A 23,112-nucleotide genomic window follows, 5' to 3' on the forward strand; every position below is an offset into this window, starting at 1 on the left:
TGATGCGTCATTTCATCAAGAACAGACGAAGTGCACCTTGCTGTCGAAATCTGATGTCAGTCAGCAGGTGCATGTAGCTCCGGCAGTTCAGTTCAAGCCTCAGCTGCCATGCTATTCGCTGCTCCTTTGTCCTTAGAGCCGTATGAGTTTGGCGTGGGCGGCAGAGGGGGCGGTGATGCCGGACGTGGCTTTTAAAGTGATACAGAGTGTTCGCAGGTTTTCGAACGACGTTGGCGAAAGGATTGTCCTTTGTTTATACGTATATGCAGCGGCTTATCGGTGAGACAAGTGGTCTCTAACCATTCTCTTGAATATGGCCATTTCCTTTCGAATCAAAGGGCAGTCCATCGAAAATGCATCGTGAGAACAGCGGCCAGTTGTGCACTTCAGCACACTGACCCAGCACGTGTCCATGGCATGGGGCCCCGTGCATTGAGAACACACGCTAGCGTTTTTGTACACACTGCTCCCATGATCAAACTTCAGGCACTTCCTGCACTGCAGCGGTTTTTGTATAAAAGGGTGAACTGCGTGTCGGAACAGACCCACCTTTCCGTGTGATAGGAGAGATCGCCCTTTATAATATTTACACGCCATGACGAGCCGATACGAGAAGCATTTGCGATAACAGTGTTTTCTGTAGCTGGCTTGAATAGGACCGACAGAACTGTTTTGGTAATGGTCTCGTCAACATGGTAAATTGCCCAATGGGATAATGGAAGAGAAAATAGTCTAGAGGAATTCGAAATCCCAAAGGTAACGCCGGAAGAAGTAAAGAAAGCCTTGGGAGATATGCAAAGGGGGAAGGCAGCTGGGGAGGATCAGGTAACAACAGATTTGTTGAAGGATGGTGGACAGATTGTTCTAGAGAAACTGGCCACCCTGTATACGCAATGCCTCATGACGTCGAGCGTACCGGAATCTTCGAAGAACGCTAACATAATCCTAATCCATAAGAAAGGGGACGCCAAAGACTTGAAAAATTATAGACCGATCAGCTTACTGTCGGTTGCCTACAAACTATTTACTAAGGTAATTGTAAATAGAATCAGGAACACCTTAGACTTCAGTCAAGCAAAGGACCAGGCAGAATTCCGTAAAGGCTACTCAACAATAGATCATATCCACACTATCAATCAGGTGATAGAGAAATGCGCGGAATATAACCAACCCTTATATATAGCTTTCATTGATTACGAGAAAGCGTTTGATTCTGTCGAAACCTCAGCAGTCATGGAGGCATTGCGGAATCAGGGTGTAGACGAGCCGTATGTAAAAATACTGAAAGATATCTATAGCGGCTCCACAGCCACCGTAGTCCTCCATAAAGCAAGCAACAAAATCCCGATAAAGAAAGGCGTCAGGCAGGGAGATACGATATCTCCAATGCTATTCACAGCGTGTTTGCAGGAGGTATTCAGTGACCTGGATTGGAAAGAATTGGGGATAAAAGTTAATGGAGAATACCTTAGTAACTTGCGATTCGCTGATGATATTGCCTTGCTCAGTAACTCAGGGGACTAATTGCAATGCATGCTCACTGACCTGGAGAGGCAAAGCAGAAGAGTGGTTCTAAAAATTAATCTGCAGAAAACTAAAGTAATGCTTAACAGTCACGGAAGACAACAGCAATTTACAATAGGCAGCGAGGCACTGGAAGTCGTAAGGGAATACATCTACTTAGGGCAGGTAGTGACGGCGGATCCGGATCATGAGACGGAAATAATCAGAAGAATAAGAATGGGCTGGGGTGCGTTTGGCAGGCATTCTCAGATCATGAACAGCAGGTTGCCATTATTCCTCAAGAGAAAAGTATATAATAGCTGTGTCTTACCAGTACTCACCTACGGGGCAGAAACCTGGAGGCTTACGAAAAGGGTTCTACTCAAATTGAGGACGACGCAACGAGCTACGGAAAGAAGAATGATAGGTGTAACGTTAAGGGATAATAAAAGAGCAGATTGGGTGAGGGAACAAACGCGAGTTAATGACATCTTAGTTGAAATCAAGAAAAACAAATGGACATGGGCAGGACATGTAATGAGGAGGGAAGATAACCGATGATCATTAAGGGTTACGGACTGGATCCCAAGGGAAGGGAAGCGTAGCAGGGGGCGGCAGAAAGTTAGGTGGGCGGATGAGATTAAGAAGTTTGCAGGCATGGCATGGCCACAATCAGTACATGACCGTGGTTGTTGGAGAAGTATGGGGGAGGCCTTTGCCCTGCAGTGGGCGTAACCAGGCTGATGATGATGATGACTTCCATCCCATCAAGGTCCGTCACTTTGTGCCAAGAATCTAATTCAACCGCATGTTTTAGTTGTGTCAACTTGTTATTATTTAGTCATGTTGATAATTAACTCTCTAAATGTTCATCATCCTTACCGTAAGCCATGTTTGTGGAGAGCTAGGAGCTCATGGCGCCTCTAGGAACTTTTAATTTGCTTAGCGACGGTATCCTCATCCAATCATTGCCTTTTTAGAAGTACAAAATAATTGCTGAGGCAGGTATTTGCAGCATAATATTCTTATATATATATATATGTATTGCAAGTAGCCATACAAATAGCACATGATGAATGCCGTCGCATATGTTGTAGCTAGTGCCTCGTAATAACTTTTAACGGGACTAAATATATGCAATGACCAAATTGAAACCACTCCCTGTTGAAAAGGAAATTCATGAATTTGAGAAGAGTAATTGCCTTAGGGAATCAGTGCCGACAGGTAACAAAATGACAGGTGGATTGCGTGCGCAGCCTTAGGCTGCTGTATTCACGGAAAGTGATGGGTATGTGTGACTGGAAACGCAATTCCAATTTTTAACAGCTTTCTCCGTCTAAATTCATTGGAAGCTTATCTTTTGATGTCGCCTCTCATTTTCATTGTCACTGTTATGTTTACGCGTTACACTTCCTGTAGCTTGCTGTATGAAAGGCTCACTATAGGCGTGGGGCCACTCTATGTGCGCCTGCTGGTAACATTATATTGACTGCTCTTAAAAAGAATATCAGCCTTACAATGACGCTGTCCTGACAGTGTAAAAAACATATACACAAGTTGTTTTCATTGCACATTCGCATTTTTTCATGTGGCCTCTCATTTGCGCTGTCATTGTCATGTGTACGCGTTATACTCCCTATAGCTCGCTATAAGGACTCTCAGTATAGGCGCAGCTGTTGGGCAACTGTCTGTGCGCCTGAAGAGCGCAACATATTGACCGCTCTTAACCGGAATATCAAGCTGAGAATGACACTGTCCCAGCAGTGTGCGAAACATAGAATTACCATGTTTTCTCTGAATATTCGCGTGAATTCTTAAGGAGTCTAAACATCTAAACAATGCGGCGCAATTCTTCGTATAATTGCGGAAACGTCTTCAATGGACCTCTATGATCCCACGTCTCTCGCATGTACAATTAATTCACACCAAGTAAAAAGAATGGTGCTCATTTCTTCCTCGCCAGAGTTTCGCGTTTCTCTACAGAGATAACCTGAAATTCGACGTTGTTTAGCTTGTGGCTTCCCAAGCGGTCCACTTTGGCAAACGTATTTCGTCTATTCTGTCCATGTTGTAAATTATGTTGAGTAAACTTATTTTGTATGCCACCGGTTATCAGCGTGTAAATTCGCATATCCCCTTCAGTCCCGCATTATGATCGACTTACGATACATGTGTGACACATAGGTGGTGCTTGAGACTCCACTGAATGCAAATCAAGGTGGCAGCTAGAATGACTCTTTCAGCATTTGACGATGGGTCATAATTACAGAGTTACTAAATATTTGGATATTGTAAAGTCTCTCATTTTACGTTCCTTCATACAAAGGATTAAATTCCCCACTCGAATTACATGCACAAGTTATTCATTGGACTCAAGAATTTCAAGAAAGAAAAAGATATATTTCGAGCATTATTTTACCCCTTCATCTTCTTCATCTGTATATATTCATCATCATGGCCAGCGTCATCGTCTACAGCGCGCGAGCTGCGAAATAAACCGTTGAGGCTTAACAGCTGTCTCGCAAGTGGTGGAGGCTGCTTTCGATCCCTTGGTCCTCTACGCCTTCAAGTTTCCCTGGAGCTTCGTTCAGGCCGCCGCTTGCTCCGCCCTTCCGCCAGCATGCCCCAAGAATATCCTCCAGGAGCCTCCGGCGTCACCGTCTCTGCCCGCCCGGCCGTCCCTTCATGGACCGTCAGCACGCGGCAGCGCGATCCCACAATGTTTTCTGGCCTTCGTAGTGACGAAGTTGATGACTGGCTGTACAATTATGACCGCGTGAGTGAGTCGAACGGGAGGGATGACATGCACAAGCTTCGCAACGTCACATTCTACCTCACTGACGTTGCCAGGACTTGGTTCCTCAACCACGAGGGAACCTTGCCTGACTGAGCGGCATTCAAACACCAGCTTCAGCAGATTTTTGGCGCTCCCAATGTTCGCTCTGAGGTCGCCAAGAAAAAGCTTGGTGGACGCACGCGACTTCCCGGGGGGAAACATACACCTCTTATATCGATGACGTCCTCGCCCTTTATCGCCGTGTTGACGCCACAATGACAGAATCTAATCGTGTTCGTCACATTCTAAAGGGCATTGCCTATCTCGTGTTAAACGCACTGGCGATCAAGAATCCAAATACCGTAAACGATGTGATCGCGACTTGCCAACACCTGGACGCACTGCAGGCCATCGGTTTACGACCTGTCGCCGGTGACGCGCCTCCATCGTCGGATACCGACCTGCGTCTCTTGATTCGGACTATCATACGCGAAGAGCTCCAAGCGTGTGGCTTGCTCAGTCCTCCCGTTCTCCAACCTCAGCCTTCGGTTCCTGGCCTGCGCGACAGCATCAAAGAGGAGCTGTCCTCCATGACCTGTGCTGCGAGCTGTGGCCCTCCTTCGCCATCCACCTCGTATGCTCAGGTCGCGGCTATGCAACCAGCGTTCATTCGGACAGCGCCTCCTGCTCTTTCTACTGGCCCCAACCATCTGGCGACGCTGCCACCCCGTCCGCCTGCCAGAGGATTTTACACTACCCGGCCTACGCCCCGCCCCATTTGTTATTATTGAGGTATCCGGGGGCACATATCGCGTCTTTGCCGAAGACGACAGCAAGACGAAATCCATGGCTACGATATCTTTGAGAGAGACCCGTTGCTTCCTCCGAGTCCTTATCAGCGCCGGCTCTCCCCACGCTCCCGTTCTCCACCTCCCGAGGCGCCTCGCAACTACCGTCCAAGTCGCCGCCGCTCGCCCTCCCCTCTCCGACGCTCGACATCACCCCTGCAACCGGCCACCCGCATTCCTGAATACCGTTCGTAAAGCTAGATTCTGCAGTTTTTGGAGGGAAAGCTGCATGGCTCGCACAGACTACAATTCCTCCTTAATGTAATGCCGTTCGGCCTGTGTAATGCTCCCGCTACATTTGAGCGGATGATTGATACCGTACTACGGGGCCTAAAGTGGAAGACTTGCTTATGCTACTTTGACATCATCATATTTTCGTCGACCTTCCATCAGCACTTGCAGCGCCTCGACGAAGTCCTGACATGCCTCTGAGCTGCTGGCCTTCAGCTGAATACAAAAATGTGCCACTTCGCCAGCAAAACCATTAAAGCGCTCGGACACTTTGTCAGCAAGGAGGGCCTTCGACCCGACCCCAACAAGATTACCGCTGTCCTCCGCATCGGCAGGCCTCAACGTGCCAAAGACTTGCGTAGCTTCCTTGGCCTAGCTTCGTATTTCCGGCGCTTCATACGTAACTTTGCCACCATTGCGGCGCTCCTCCATCAACTCGTTCCTTCTGGAGCTCCCTACGTATGGTCGGACGAATGCCAAACTGCTTTTGATGCCCTCAAGCGTGCCCTCACGTCCGAACCTGTGCTCTGTCATTTAGACAACACCGCACCCACTCTTCTACATACTGACGCCAGCGGACGCGGTATCGGCGCTGTTCTTCTGCCACGTCAGCAAAATTCTGAAGAACGTGTGGTTGCATACGCAAGTCGCACGCTAACAACTGCAGAGAAAAATTATACGATTACCGAGCAAGAGTGTCTCGCCGTTGTTTGGTCCGTCCAAAAATTTCGGACTTATCTGCACGGCCGCCACTTCACGGTCGTTACTGGCCACCACGCCTTGTGCTGGTTGACGACGCTAAAGAATTTAATGGGACGTCTCGGCCGTTGGATACTTCGTTTACAAGAATACGACTTCGACGTCACCTACAAGTCTGGAAAGAAACACCAGCATGCCGATGCTCTCTCTCGTCCCCTACCACCGTCTTCAAACGCTGCTTCCTTACCACCTTTCGTGAGCACACCACAGGGCGCGTCGCCTGCATTCCCTTCGCTCGCTGCTCTCGACCGGCTCCCATCCAGCCATTCTCATACGTTTGCCTCTAGCCAACGTAATGACTCCTACTGCTACTCCGTTATTGAACGTATTCGCGGATACTCTCGCACACCTTACGTTCGGCTCCGTCGGCAGTTGAACTTCAAGATCGAAAATTCGATATTATACCGGTACGTACGTGTTTCATCCCGAAGGATACGGTTGGGTTCCTGTCGTTCCCCGATCACTTCGGGCCCAGATATTGGAGACCTTTCACGACGATCCCACTGCCGGTCACTTTGGTTTCCATAAAACCTATGAGCGAATTCGCAGCCGCTTCTCTTGGCCTGGACTTGCAACCAGCGTAGCGAAATACGTGGCTTCCTGTTCGCTCTTCCAACACTGCAAACGACTGACATCACCTCCGGCTGGACTGCTCCAACCTGTCCCGTGTCCTGAAGCTCCTTTCGCAGTCGTTGGTATCGACCTCTATGAACCGCTACCCTTAACCACCGGCGGTAAACGATGGATCGTCACAGCTGTAGACCACTTGACACGGTACGCTGAAACAGCCGCACTATCTTCGGGATCCGCAGAGGAGGTTGGAGCCTTTTTCTTGGAAGCCATCTTTTTACGGCACGGAGCCCAACGTGTCCCTTTGAATGACCGCGACAGGACCTTTCTCTCTAAACTTCTCGACGATGTTCTCAGTGCGTCCAATACAATCCATAAAACGACTTCCAGCTACCACCCTCAAACTAATAGTCTGATAGAGCACTTTCATCGCACGCTGTCCGACATGATATCTATGTACATCAACCCTGACCACACCAATTGGGATGCCGTTCTACCATTCGTCACTTTCGCATACAACACGGCCGTCCAACGCACTACCGGGTACTCGCCCTTTTTCCTTGTGTATGGTTGCCAACCGCTCACTATCCTCGAAGTTTCTTTCTTCGGTGTACCGGCGCCTTCGTCCACATCAATGTGTGAGCAGTTCGTTTCGCGCATTGCCCGGTGTCCCGAACGTGCCCGCCTCAACACCGACGCCAGTCAACAAGACCGCAAAATTCACTATGACACATCTCACGGTGTCGTTTCCTTCCACCCCGGAGACGAAGTGTTACTGTGGAGCCCAGTTCGCGCTCCTGGATTGTGCGAGAAATTTCAGTCCCGTTTTATCGGGCCCTACATTGTTCGAGAACAGACCTCACCAGTTAACTATCGTGCCACTCCAGTTGTTCCGCCTTTGGACGGCCGCTGCCGTGCCACAGAGATTGTGCATGTTTCGCGTTTAAAACCTTTCATACGGCGTTAAATTTCCCGCCATAACCAGCGGCCAGGTTGGCCGCTTCCACGCGCGGGGGAAATTATGTGAGCATTATTTTACTCCTTCATCTTCTTCATCTGTATATATTCATCATCATGGCCTGCGTCATCGTCTTCCGCGCGCGAGCTGCGAAATAAACCGTTGAGGCCTAACACCTGTCTCGCAATATATATTTCAAGGTTGCTAACGGCATGCGCCACGTCAAGCGTAACGTAAATTATGGTAGTGCCTCCTCTAAAGCGGTGCTCTAACAATACATATCACTCAGAAGCGAAATGCAAGTAATTTAGGTTATCAGAACGTTCAATTTGCCCTAAGCTTAATGTTTGTGCTCCATTCCTTGCTACCATTGTACAGAAATGGCAAAAGCAGATCGTGTGCACAAATGTGCACGCCGTGACTTATGATACAGGGTATCCCAGCTAACTTTAACCAGAGTTTAAAAATATGCCGATGCACCGTAAGATGAGGCGACTAAATGCTTGTTGCTGACTATTGTATAGAGTAAGTCACGCTATCTTTGTTTTATCCTTAATTGCATAATTAGTCGAGATTATTTACCAACTACTCAAGCAATGAAGTTACGCAAAGAATTCCAATTAGACAGTTGTAGGGCGGTTTGAAAAACATAATATTAAACAGTTTCGAACTTGAAATCTATTAAGTATCAGTTTTTTTCCTCTTACTGCAGATGCCCCTCATATGCAAAAAGAAAGAATACCACGTGACATGCGCGTTTCCACGCCATTATTGCAGTGCTCCCAAACGTCGCCTTGTTTCATCTTCCTTGTTTGTTTCCTTGTTTGTTTGTTTGTTTGTTTATTTGTCTGCGCTACACTCAGGGTATAAATAGATTACAGAGGGGAGCGGCATAAATAACAAGAAAAGTACTAAGAATGAGCATTCGTACAGCATTCTTGCCGCAGGCTTGATAGGCCATTTTAAAACACCTTGGATCTGCTATAACTTCGTTATGGAGGCGGGTAAGTGATTCCACTTTCTTGCGGTTCTTAGTACAAATGACTGGGAGCCTGCAATGTATGGTATTCAAAAATATGGTATGCTATCCTTATGGGGCTAATGAAACCAGTATAAGCGATATGTGGTTGGAATTATAAACAAGGAACGAAGAGCAGGGTTGGTAGAAGTACACTGTATGAAAACAACAAATGCGTGACTCCTTTCTACGGTTAGCTAGGCAGGGAGGATGAGTTTTCAGTTCTGTGACGCTAGCAGCACGATGATAGCTAACTAAAACCAAACGAGTGGTTCTATATTGTGCTGCCTTAATATAAACTGCATTGAAAGTGACATTAGGTTTTATCCGTATGACATTAGATTTTGCGCGCAAGTTCTTTCGAAAAAAATCAGGAATTATGAAGACCATTTTCTATTAAACAGAACACTCGAGCTGATATCCCATTGGTGCAAGAATGGAGAATGTCCATTAACACCACTAAATATCTCAGTATGTCTTTCACAACAAAAAAAGTCACCGACGACTACGATACTCCCCAATGGGAAATTCGAGCGCAGCGCTATACGTGTTTTCATTTCGCGTTTCAATATCTCGTGTTATGATTATACAGCTACGCGGCTTCTATGAGGAAGAGAACGCTGTGAGTGGCGTAGCTGGCATGGTCAATCTGTCTTGTGCGGTACATTAGTAATGGAGCGAAGTGTGGCGCGACTGCCTCGCTAATTGGGAGATCGCGAGAGGCAGCGCGTGGTTCTCGCTTGGGTGTGAGTCACAGCAGCCGCCGCAGACAGACATCCGCTCATGCAGAGCTTTGTTTCAACAGAGACGACGCGCGCTACTCTGGCACCATATCATAGCCATCGTAGCCGCACAGCCTGTATTGCGCGGCACTACGCTTTTATTCTCACGCTTTCGTTCCACCAACGACGAGAGCGACCCTTCATCGACGGCAGATCGTGCCACCAGTGTCAGCGGCGACAACACCCAAGGGAGCGTCACGTTGAGCCTTACTAGCAGCCGCTGGCCATCGCCCATTACAGGAGCAGTGATCCCCATTACACACGCTGCTGCTGCGCACTGACCTCAGCAGCTGAGGTCGCGGGCAAGCGTAGCCCTCCCCACCTCACGCCACCCTGGCCCCCCACTCGAAAGCGCACATGAGATCTCCCACGTTGTTGCGGATGCCCTGGCCGCCGGCAAATCGGCGAATGCGCCGGCCGTCTCCCGTCTTCCGCTTCTCCTCCGCTTTAGGCTTCATGCTTTCACTGTAGCCTCCTTCTCTACTTTCATTCTTGCGCTCTCTTCTTTCATCTCCCCCTGCGCTCCACGTTCGTTTTCATCTTTCGCTGTGCTCGTTCGTTCGGTTACGCGATACGACCTGAAGCACGCTAATGCTAAACGCAGGAATAGCTGCCTATGATGTGCGCTCTAAAAGAAGCCATCGGAATTTCCTTCCGATGGCTCGCAAGAGCTCGCAATTTCAATCTATGTTTGACACTAACTGCCGAACTCTCAAGGAACTTACACATTGATAGCAATACATCAGTCGCACTATGCAAACATTTTTCTTTGAAAATGCTTGCGTCTTGCTGCGAAGCACACAGGACCAATAGCTTACACAACTTTTCTTCACTCCGTCTTGAACTACGCCAACATCATCTGGCTTCCACACACATCGGCCAAATATGTCAAAATTAGCAAAGGTGCAAAGGAAAGCTGTGCGATTCTTAGATAAGCAGAGGTTCTTTGACTACGTCACAAAATTCTTGGATGGCGCACGCCTAGAAACGCATTCCGTTAGTACAACACAGGGAAGCCTCAAATTCATCTGCCAAGGTTTTATCTGCGCACTTCGGACATACAGAGCTAATTGTTTTGCGGGCATCATGAGTATCGCTAAATAAACATTCATTCACACTAAACGCGTACACGGCCTTCACAGCCGCCCATTGAATTCTCATTTTTCCTCCCTAATATCAAGGAATGTATTATTCGATATCCAGCAGTACGACACTACGACAACTTTATCCCTTATTAAGCTTCTTGAAGCATCAACACAAGTCTGATTTCGTGATGGGGAGAGCATTCTCAGTAATACGTTGTAATGATTGGGTTCGGGCGTGAAATGGATAGCCCATGCCGTCGTCCAACTCATCCACGCTGAGGACATTGTTGAAAGGAGAGAATTTTTTTCATCGAGAATGAGGAATATGGGATTTTTTTACAGTATCTACATGAGAGCGTTAAAGGTCGTCAGTCTAGCATGACTGAAAGAGAATGCACACTAAGCAGGCGCACAACAGCTGCTTATAAACCCTCTGTCCTCCCTAGATCCCTAGGCGAGGGAAAACGGCCGTCCTACCTTCGACCGATTCGGAGCGTCCAAAGTCATCGTAGCATCATCGTAGGGGGAAGATTTACACACTCACTTCCGCAAAGGCCTCACTGACCACACCGAGGTGAGAGGGTTTTTGCAGACACGGGTCTTGGCCTGAGCAGGCGCCTCTTAGTCCCAGAGTTCACCCCGCAGACAGTGGCCGCCGCGTCTGTCCATTGACTGACGACTTCTAAGACCCGTGACATGGCGCCGCAAAACACCTTCTTCCAGTAGTTCCACCGCTTCAAACAAACCGTGACGGTGACAGCGAATCCACTAACAACACTGGGTCGACCAACTGCATGCATACATCCCGGCGCCGTTCTGTTGGGGACTGTGATATTGTAGTACTTACAAAACGAGTCGCCGCCGTAGACATCCCGGCGCCGTTCGGTTAGGGACTGCCGTATTGTCGTCCCTACGAAGCGAATCGTCGCAGAAGACATGGTGGCGCCGATGGCCTGTTGACTCGGCGCATTGTTGTTTTCACAAAGTGAGTCGTTGCAGCGGGCCAGGCAGGTTTCGTTGGTCGCTTCTCCTCTAGTTCGCCAGCCCCCGCAGGGCGTTCGTAACAACGTAAGTGCTAATTTTGACATAAAGAATGGGAAATGTATATGGCTGCGATTTCAAATGGACAGAAAAATCGCTTCCTCTTTCCACTGCGCGTAGCGGCGTCAGCTTCGCGTGATTTCCGCGATGTCGGCGGTGTGTTGCTTAGCTTCATCTACTGCAGCCACCACGGGGTGCCACGACAAGCTCTTTCGCCGCTGCAGCACTCAACTCTGCGCCGGGACTTTGCCCTCTTTAGTGCTCCTGTCTAGCTGCCAGCGCACAAGTGCCGACGAAAAGACGGAAAAAGCGACGTATCAGTGCGATAACTTCACTTCTAGTTGAATGATTCGAAAAATGTTTGCGGCAATTGATTCGTAAGATGACGTCATTTAGCAGTGAGGCCATTCTATAATCAGGTAGAAAACTGTTACAGAGCCCCTTTAGTGCGTGTATTTCCTCTGGCGCATACTTAAAATCCATCTCGAGCCGCAACTATAGTCGCATGCATGCTATGGTCCATACTGCAAAAATATTTGCAGAATAAAACAAGCTATGGAAGTTTCATCAGCATACTTTTTTACAGGGAAGCTGTCTATATGGCCAGGATCTGGGGAAAAAATGTGTCTGAGATGACAAAAACAATGCGCCGGAGCGATCAGCGCAACAGTTTCCGCGTGATGTTATGAGTCGCGGCGGTCTCTCTCATTGTATTCTTTCTTCAGGCAAGCAAGTCTGAAGGGAGGCAGAAGAAGGACGGTGAACGAACTGTCGATTGTTATCTCGCTCGTTTCTTTTCCCGCGACGACAGCAACTGGATCCGACTGGATTGTTTCCTTCCCGTTGGAACGATTTCAAATTGAGTGCTGCGTGGACGTCAATGGGGGGGGGGGGGGAGGGGGGATTAGGCGTATCCGTTAGCGTATAGATTTACCCTTTGCCAAGAACGTGTCTAGCATAGCACTACAACCGATCGCGGTGTACCACAGCGAACACAAAGCTATATGGTCAATGTGGTAACGAATAAGACAAAATAAATACGATAACAACCACGAAGTTACGTGTGTCTTTATTCAGTCAATATAGCAAAACCATATAAATATAGTTGTCATTTTAGTCATCCCAATACAGCTTCCCTGCTTATTCTTCTTCACATAGTGGAAGGCCACTAAGTTTTTCTTGTAATACCGAATGGGACTTTTCTTCGGTACTGTGCGGTAGGAGGCGTGCATTTTCTTTGTGTAAAATTGCGTATACGACGTCCGCCTGCGTTGGTCTCGTTTTGCCTGGGATTATCGGAAATAAAATGAATAAATCGGCACAGAGAACATCTAAATCCGTCTAAGCTGAAGTAGACAATTGGTACGCGTGTGAACTGTTCACTGAACAGAATACGGAATGTTCGCATTGCTGAACCTTTCACCGCAGGCGACAGGGGCTACTACACGGCCGACGGCTGCTTCTTCGTGCGCGGTCGGTTCAAGGAACTCATCAAGTGCATGGACCAGCAGGTACCTCCAGCCGAGTTGGAAGAGCTACTGGCTGCCGACCCAGTGGTCAAGTATGTTATTGTGGTTGGTATTCCGCATCCACAGTATGGAGAGGCTGCCCGCGCATTCGTTGTGCACCGCTGCCGCCCTGAGGATCCGCTCGAAGAACAGCGGGAAGCAGAAAGGTTGAAGCAACTCGTCGCCGGTAAGCGTGCAACGCCTTTGTGCCAAACAACGATTACAGCGTCGAATCGCTCTGTGTGTTCTGCCCAAGCGAATCAGAATCAGAATTTTATTCGTTCAAAATTATTGAATTTCAGTATGTGATATGCAGAAGTGACTCCCGCAGTGTATGATTATATTGGGACCTCCTATAACGATATACAAACCTACTGTCAATGACATGGCACAAATAGAAATAATACACAAATAAAAAAAAATCACACATAATACCGAAACAATAGGTATAACACTAATACATAAAAATGTTTGACTACTGGCAGAAAGAAGTTGAGAATTATACTCTTAAGCAAAATTACATCATTTTGCCACACAACAGTAATCGTCATCTGTCTTGTCCGCATTTCCTTTCCTTAACACGGCGAGCCTGGTACTTCCCAGTAAAGGCCGATCCACACGACGGACCAAATGGCTCTTTTGGACCGCGGTCCGCGCATCACGTGATAGGACGTCACCAGTTCGTGCGTACCACCGTTGGCCCGCGCAAGACAGCGGCCCTCGTGGTCCAACAAATCGCCGAGACTTTTCTCGCTTCCGTTTTGGCGGCGGACCGCATGCAAACCGCAGCGATTTTGGCTTAGCCAACGAATGTTGTCCGGCAACAGAGTGTATTCAGCCAAATCCAATCTAGTTTTCGGCTCAGCAAAAGCCAGTCAAGCCAGCCGTTTCATGCCCGCCGTTCCGCCTACACGTGCGTGCAGCAGATATATTTTTCAAACACCGTGTCCTCTTGGAGTGACGAGGAGGTATTTTTCATTTTGTATCCATCGTTGAGCAGTTCCCGGCTTTGTGGGACTCGAGCGGGAATGATAACAATGATAACACTCTGGCCGACAGTGTAGCTAGTTGGTCTGCTCTGCAGTCTGCTATGGCGGTCCGCCGTAGCAGACTGCAGAGCAGACGGTCCGCCACGGTCCTGTCCGGCGGGCCGTGGAGGGCCGTGGCGGGCCGTGACGTCGCATTACGTGACCGAGCGGCCCGCAGACTTTGTCCGTCGTGTGGATCGGCCTTAACGAACGGCATGCGCGTTATCAGCATGACATAGCATTCTCGACGGGAAAGTAGCGGGCGCGCCGTTTTTAAGAAAGGAAACGCAAGCAAGGCAGATGACAATTATCGTTGTGTGGCAGGTATAAACCCCAAAGGGTGTACTTTTGTCTAAGAGTGTAGAAGTGAGCCTGTAAATAGCATGTTAGGAATACAAAGTCTTTAGGCACAAAACCGAAAAGGCAAGCACATGTTTTGCGGGGAAAGAAGAAGAAGCCGAAGGGAGCGGATGCACTTCACGTCGGCTCTGTCTTTCGTAAATGATTTCGCAGTGTTTTTGCAAAATATATCTGTGATTTTGCACCATCATCTCCCGCAAGTTATCCTGACTCTACCGATATTCGTCTTCAAGGTGGGAACTGCTTTTTCACCACTTAATTGGACCATTTCTGCCGAGCCGCTGCGCCGCCGAGCTAAGCTTACTGCTAATTAAGCTTAGTGCCCCGCCCGCTACGTGAGCCGCAGTTACGGCTGCGCGTCAAATTTCTTCAAGCCGCCATGAAAATACAAGTTGAAGGAACTGATATCTCACCCACCGAGGTTCCCGAAGAAGCAGGATGGTGCACCATTGGCCCGCGCGAACGACTTTCTCCTTGGGGCAAGCGCGCTAACACTAACATTGCATCAGCCTCTCAAACCGGCGTTGCAGGCACGAACAAGGCGCAGCGAGGCCCGCGCGCTCACAAGCAGCAAGTTCTGAAGGCAGGGAAGATGCCCACCCTTCCACGTGATCACCACAAAGTAGTTATCAGGCCATGGGGCGGCTTGAACGTTGCAACAGTCGGGGTCGTCCACCTCGCTTCGGCCCTGTATAGGGCAGCAAACGTATCTCCACAAGACGCCACGGAAGACATTGTCTGCCCAAATATGCAGCAAAACATCATCGTTGTGAGTACCCCTCACTCTCCTAATGCAGAACGGTACCGTCGACTCGACAGCTTTGAGGTCGACGGACACCAGTTCGAGATACGGGCATATGAAACTGCGCCCGTCTATACAGTCAAGGGAGTCATCCGAGGCATTCCTCTCGAAGAAGACGCGAAGGACATTCACCTCAATATCGTCAACAAGAGGAACCCGAATGCCTTAGCGTCCAAAAGACTCAGCAAGACCACGTCGGTCATCATCGCCTTCGATGGTGGTCGAGTACCAACGTGGGTCTACTACGGGGGTGCTATGCTCAGGTGTACCTTGTACAGAAAGCAGATTGACGTGTGCCACCAGTGCGGACGCGTCGGCCATCGCATGGACGTCTGCCCGAACCCCCAGGACCGTGTGTGCAGAGGCTGCGGAGCCTCGAACCCAGACCCCAATCACACATGCACGCCAAGGTGTCACCTTTGTGGGGGAGCGCATCCCACAGCTGACAACACCTGCAAGGCTCGATTCAAGACCTCCTATCTTGTTAAGAAACGACGCGGAGACCGACAGAGGGCAGCGGCGGAGGCCGCCCTCGAGCTACGGCAACAGAACTACGATGAACATTTCCCACCTGCCTCCCGCTCCCGCTCTCGAGGCAGGGCCCGGTCTCGCTCGGCTGCGGGGCCTCCATCCCGCCGGCAGAGCAGGTCTCGGAGCCGGGCACGCAGCAAAACCCCCGGGCCGAGCCGTGGCCGTTCGAGCTCTCGGCGTCCGAAGCAAGCCGGCCAGCAAGATTCGGACCTACCTGACAAGGCGAGCTGGGCAGATGCGGTTAAGGGCTCGCTGAGACGCAAAGCTCAGGGAGCTACTGCCTCAGAACCCAATAATAAAAGGGACCCTAGGGATGTGGCATTAGAAGCAATGCAGCGCGAGAACGCACAGTTACGGACGGTCGTGCTACAATTAACCCAAGAAATTCGAGAGATTAAACAGTCGATGGCGCAGACATCTATACCTAAACCTGCTTTAGTCCCGACTCCCGTCACGAATGGTAACGACAGTGCGGCGCCGCCCACAAAGAAACGCGCGGCGGCCAGTTCCGAGTCTCAACAGCTCGAGAACCTCGAATCAGCAGTAAGTGATTGCCGCAAAGCACATGTCACGATAAATGACTGGCGGAAAGAACAAGAAGAAATGAGGAAGCTGCTTTCAGAAATTCAAACCGGGATCCGCAACATCGGCGTTGCGGTCAATAACCTCACTGCTCGAATGGACAGGGTTGAAACCCATATAGACAAAATCGAGACTCACATAGGCCTTCGCCCAGGCATGGAAATGATGCCCACCATGGGCCCTACAGTCATTTACCCTAGCCTTATTTCAGGTAACGCACAAGTACACCACCACGATGGCCAGCCCCACTAACGAGCTCGTGGTGTGGCAGTGGAACTGTCGGGGCTTCACTAAGAAGCAGCCACTGCTGCAACAATACGTCCGACACGCGAAACCCAAACCCGACATCATAATGATACAAGAAACAGTAGGTACCGTACCAAAGCTTCCAGGTTACACTGCGAATGCTTCGCCGATTCCCGTTGATCGCGGACTTGCAATTTTAATTCGGAAAGGGATAGTAGTGCAAGAACACAGCGTAAGCGGCACACATGCTGAAAACATGCTTGTAGAGCTCCTTCCCAATAGAACACGCAACCACAGTGTATTTCTCCTCAACGTATATAGTAATCCGGCTCACTCACGGGCTCGTTTCCTCTCTCTGTTCCGAGGGGCGCTTGCCTTGGCGGGCGCAAACCTGTTTTTGGTGGGGGGAGATTTTAACGCCCCGAATGAGGCCTGGGGCTATGGCTACACTACCGCCAAAGGTCGACGCCTGTGGCAGGACCTGCATGATGCCGAATTAACTCTTATTACCGATCCCACGGTGCCGACCCGCTCGGGCACCTCTACGGCACGTGACACGACACCAGACCTGACGGCAGTCCGTAACATCCCTCAAGCAATGTGGCTCAATACCTTTGAAGATCTCGGTAGTGACCACATGATCATAGAAACACGAATTCCTCAGGCGGGTACACCCCCTTTTCCTAAGCTATTCAAATGGACGGACTGGGACAAATTCCGAAAGCTGCGAGTTGAACAGAGAGGTGAGGAGAACATCGATGACATCGAGGCATGGATGGAGACGCTCAACGACGACATGAACAAGGCGACGCAGACGCTCGCACCCGAAGTCCAGGTTGACAAGATCGACAGCCGACTAGCCCACCTCTGGGAAGCCAAGACATCACTAAACGCAAGATGGAAGAAGCAAAGGCACAACCGAAAGCTTCGTAGGAAGATAGCATATATCAATCGCCAGCTGGAAGAACATTGCCGGATCTTAAGCCGCCAACAGTGGTATGACATCTGCAACGCAGTTGATGGGCAGCTCCACAATGGAAGCACGCGGCGTCTCATTCGTCACCTCTTGGGGGAAACGCAGATTAAGTCTGCTCAGCGAGCAAACCTGCAACGCCTTTTGCACAAGGAACAGGCTACCACGAGTGATCACCAGCTCGTGACACGCCTGCTAGCCAAGTACTTCCCCCAACGGCCCGATGCTCAACACGGAGATTACACTGGAGACACAAATGTGACACTCGATGAAGAATTTCACGAGTCAGAGATCCGCGCAGCTCTCCACGACCTTAATGGCAAATCAGCACCTGGTCCTGACAAGGTTACGAACAAGACTCTGAGAAACCTCGATGATGCCTCGATAACCGCTCTTACGGCATACATCAAGAAATGCTGGCAAGAAGGCCGCATCCCAGAGGCGTGGAAACGCTCTAAAGCAGTCTTGATACCGAAGCCAGGCAAGCCGTCCAGCCTCGATCACTTGCGGCCCATTTCCCTCACATCCTGCGTTGGCAAGATGATGGAGCACGCGTTCCTCTCCCGCATCAACCACCACCTCGAGGACACTGGAGCCTACCCACCCACTATGGTGGGCTTCCGGTCACACCTTTCCATTCAAGGCGTCATGCTCCAGCTCTACCACCAGATTATCAATGACGCAACTAGTGGCAACCGGGCCATCCTCGGCCGAGATCTGGAAAAGGCATTTGACAATGTAGCACATGCAGCAATCCTGAGCCGCAAAACAAGCTCAACTTGGGTGAGCGAAGCTACAACTACGTCAGACACTTCCTGTCGCGCCGCACAGTCACCCTCGCGGTTGGCAGCATGACATCCGATGAACATACACTAGGAAGCAACGGCACTCCTCAAGGATCGGTCATATCCCCGCTGTTGTAAATCGCACCGCTGGTACGAGTTGTTGGGAACTCGGCGCTGACGCCCGTTGTTGCACCTGGGTCGCAAGCCCCAAGGGTAGCGTTGGCCTGGCGGCCTGGGGTAGAACTGGAAGCATCCGAAGGTCCCGGCAAAGCATGAGTCGACTGGTAACAACAAAACAACTTGTTTATTCTAACATCGCAAAGAGTTGGCGGTCAGGTTGACCGAAGTAGAGAGACGGGAGTGCACTTTACTCAACAGAAGAAATCGGAGCCCTCCTTTGGCGTCCGGGGGCAGCTGCTTTTATACTCTCGCAGTTGAGGGCAAGAAGGAACCCCTCTATAGACGAGCACGTGACGGTGCCGCTCGGGCACAATGGGATAAGGTGGCGCAGCCGTCGTGCCGGCGCCGTTCGGGCACAATGGGGAGGAGAAGGTGGCTCACACGTCGTGTCGGCGCCTGTCAGACCCCCTCGCTTCACAGTTGTTGGGAGCTCCTCTCCCCGGCTGCCGCGCTTCGACAAGCGTGGGCACCAATATGCACATACACTCACACACGCACATGAAGACACGTGGCATCGGAACATGCCTGGACGCGCTTGGCGGGGAGGCGTAGCGGCAGCGCCGAACGGGCCAAAATGTCTGCCGCTTTGAACGAAGCCCCGGCGTCCGTTGCATCCGCGCCGGCTTTACCGCGCGTCGTAGGCGAAACGTAACAGACCGCCCCGCCGGGGGAAGGAGATCCCGATGGTCAGGGGACTGCATCCGCTGTCCGGAGGGATGTCGCTCGATGATGCTCATAACCGAAGTCGGGCGTCCCTCGACGTTTCTTGAGCGCAGCGCACAGAGAAGGCCTCGTTCTCTCGTTCAGGTTCGCACAGGACACTGCAAAGTGACTTCGGGAGAGTTCACATTTTTGGTTCTCGTTCCCGGCAAGCGTTAGAACTACGCTGAAACTCAACCGCTCAGTCAGCAAGCACGGCACAACCCTCACTAAGCCCTGCCAGGCTCTTTCCCCTTTTTATACCACTGCCTAGTTCCTTACAGTAGTCTAGCAGCACTCAGAACGCGTCCACAAATTGGAAAATTGCACTAGAAAGCACATCATCACTTTGAAACACTAAACAAAAGCAATATGTTAAAAATCCTGCCTCAGGAAGAAAAACATCAGTAACAAACAATTTTGAGGCTGATTCCTACGTTAGGGGCTTCGACTTAAGCCATCGGCGTTACCGTTGAGACTCCCCTCTTTGTAACGCACCTCAAAGGAATATTGTTGCAAAGCGAGGCTCCAGCGCAGGAGGCGGCCATTTTTGGGAGAGATGGTCTGCAGCCATTGGAGAGGGCAGTGATCCGTCTCAATGATAAACCTCGAGCCGGCTAGATAGCATGACAATTTCTGAACGGCCCACACGAGACACGCACACTCTTTCTCGGTGGCGCTGTACGCCTGCACACGACTGGTCAGCTTACGACTAGCATACAGGACGGGGTGTTCTACTTCTCCATTTTCCCGTTGGCACAGTACAACGCCCATGCCTCGCTCACTAGCATCGCACTGAACTACGAACCCCTTTGTGTAGTCTGGCGATCGTAGCACAGGCTGGCTTGTTAGGGCGCTCTTTAGGGCGCTAAAAGCTCTTTCCTTTGTCTCGTCCCAGACGACTGTTTGCGGCTCTGTCTTTCTTAGAGCATCCGTCAGGGGAGCCGCGATTTAAGAGTACCTGGGGATGTACCTCTGATAGTAGCCGGCGACACCTAAGAACGACCGAATATCGGTCTTCGTGCGCGGTTGCGGGAAGTCTCGCACAGCGGCCACCTTTATTTCAGAGGGGCGGCGACGACCCCGACCAATCACGTGACCGAGGTAGACAACCTCGGCCTGTGCTAACTGGCACTTAGGAGCCTTGACTGTCAAGCCCGCTTCGCGCAGGCGGGTTAGCACTGCCCGCAAGTGTGCCATATGCTCAGACCAGGATGCGGAGAATATCGCTACGTCGTCTAAATACGGTAAAGCGAATTCTTGCTGTCCCCACAACACTTTATCCATGAGGCTTGAAAAGCAGTATGGCGCGTTCTTCAAACCAAAACTCAACACTTTAGGACGGAATGTTCCCATTGGTGAAATGAACGCCGCATACCTACTAGCCTCTTCTGTAAGTGGAACCTGCCAATAACCCCTGACAAGATCTAGGGTGGAAATAAACTGAGCGCTACTAACTTTCTCAAGGCGCTCCTCGATGTTAGGGATCGGATAAATTTGATCCTTAGTGATGGAATTAAGCCTGCGGTAGTCGACGCAAGGACGAGGTTCCTTGCCCGGTACCTCAACTAAAATCAAAGGGGAGGTATAATCACTCTCACCTGCCTCAATAACACCGAGCTGTAGCATTTTCTTTACCTCAGCCTCCATAATATCGCTCTGGCGGGGTGACACCCGGTACGCCTTGGATCGTACTGGCTCTGGGGAGGTAAGTTCTATATCATGAGTAAGGACAGAAGTCCTACCAGGCCTCTCAGAAAACAGACCTTGAAACTCTTGTAAGAGCTGGTGTAGTTCGGTTTTCTGCTCAGGCGACAGCGGTGCTTTACTGATAAGGTCACTAATGACTTGACCGCTGTCTTCCCTGTTCGTCACTGAGCCTAGTCCCGGAAGCTCGACCGGAAGCTCTTCAGGAACGTTTACCATCATGCACACTACTGCTTCCCTTTGTCTATAAGGTTTGAGCAGATTACAGTGGTAAACTTGCTGTGCTTTCCGCTTTCCTGGCAGACTCACCACGTAGTTAACGTCCGACAGTTTCTGAACAATTCGTGCTGGGCCCTCCCACTGCACGTCTAGTTTGTTGTTTAGCGATGTGCGCAATATCATGACCTCATCGCCCACCTCAAAACGACGGGCCCTGGCGGTCCGATCATAATAAACCTTGGCCCTCTGCTGGGCCTTTGCCATTGCTTCACCTGACAACTCCTGTGCCCTTCTTAAGCGTTCGAGGAGCTTAAGCACGTACTCCTCCACGACTGGGTCGTCGCCCCTGCCTTCCCACGATTCTCGAAGCATGCGAAGCGGAGATCGCAGCGAGCGACCGTACACCAGCTCAGCTGGCGAAAACCCCGTAGCCGCATGCGGTGCGGTCCTTAATGCAAACATCACCCCAGGCAGACACAGCTCCCAGTCAGTTTGATGTTCAAAACACAATGCTCTCAACACGCGCTTCATGACGGAGTGGAGCTTCTCAACGGAATTCGACTGTGGGTGGTACACTGAGCTGTGTAACAGCTTTACCCCACACCTTTCGAGAAAAGTTGTCGTCAAAGCGCTAGTAAACACTGTGCCCTGATCTGATTGGATTTCCGCAGGAAAACCAACTCGCGCAAATATGGACAGTAGTGCATTGACTATCTCAACTGAGCTGAGTTCTTTAAGCGGCACTGCTTCAGGGAACTTTGTCGCTGGGCAGATCACAGTCAAAATGTGTCTGTACCCCGTGGCTGTTACCGGCAGAGGTCCCACTGTATCAATAACGAGCCGTCTAAAAGGCTCCGTAATGATAGGTACCAATCTCAACGGCGCCCTCGATTTCTCCCCTGGTTTGCCCACCCGCTGACAGGTGTCACCTGTCCTCACGAAATGGTCTGCGTCCCGAAAACACCCTGGCCAATAGTACTCTTGCAAGAGACGGTCCTTAGTTTTCTTGACTCCTAGGTGTCCGGACCACGAACCCCCGTGCGACAAGCGCAACAGATCCTGACGATAGCATTGAGGCACGATCAGCTGATCGAACTCCACTCCTCTGCGGTCTAGATACTTCCGGTACAGGACTCCACCTCTTTCCACAAAACGAGCATCATTCTTGGCGATACCTTCCTTGACAATGCAGCGTACGTTTTCTAGGCTGCCATCCTTTTTTTGCTCGGCTATCAAAGCCGACCGGCTGACTTTTAGCAACCTATTAAGTCCGTCTGACGTAGGCGCGATGAGCAAATCTGCAGATAGCTCTTCTAACTTTCCCTTATCGGGCATTTCCTCTCCAGTATCTGGCGCCTTCAACGCTACAGACTCAATTTTATTCAGTTCGGGCGTGCTCTGAATATCGGCTTGCTGCGCCTCTGACCCTTTCTCATTGTTCGCCAACGTCGGCCCCGCAACTACCGCCTTTGCAGCGAGCTCCCGAACCTTCGATCTGGTTAAGGCCTGAACGCTAGCCTCACCAAACAAAAGCCCCTTCTCGCGCAGGAGGTGATCGGACCTGTTCGAAAATAGGTACGGGTACTGGGGGGGCAGCATAGATGACACTGCGGCCTCCGTCTCAAGCGCTCCGAAAGGTCCTTCGATAAGCACCTTTGCTACCGGCAGACACACGCTATGAGCTTCCACGGCTTGCTTGATCCATGCGCACTCGCCCGTGAACATATGGGGTTCTACGTAAGAGGGGTGAACTACATCCATCGTAGCTGCGGAATCGCGAAGCACTCGGCACTCTTTCCCGTTCACGAGGAGGTTTCGCATGTAAGGCTCGAGAAGCTTCATGTTCTCGTCAGTGCTGCATATTGACAAAAACACAACTTTTGGTTTTGTTTCCGGACACTGCGCCGAAAAGTGACCCGGC

At 50.4% G+C, this 23,112-nt stretch overlaps 1 protein-coding gene across 1 annotated transcript in view; it reads left to right on the top strand.

Annotated features, from left to right (window-relative positions):
- LOC142569993 (uncharacterized) overlaps positions 1 to 23,112 on the top strand; it is a 175,346-nt gene that overhangs the window by 142,734 nt on the left and 9,500 nt on the right. Inside the window, exon 10 of the mRNA XM_075678636.1 lies at positions 13,000 to 13,266. Within this exon, the coding sequence (XP_075534751.1) occupies positions 13,000 to 13,266 (267 nt within the window). The remainder of the gene's footprint in view (positions 1 to 12,999; positions 13,267 to 23,112) is intronic.

The sequence above is a fragment of the Dermacentor variabilis genome, chromosome 1 (genome assembly GCF_050947875.1).
Source record: "Dermacentor variabilis isolate Ectoservices chromosome 1, ASM5094787v1, whole genome shotgun sequence".
NCBI lineage: Eukaryota > Metazoa > Arthropoda > Arachnida > Ixodida > Ixodidae > Dermacentor > Dermacentor variabilis.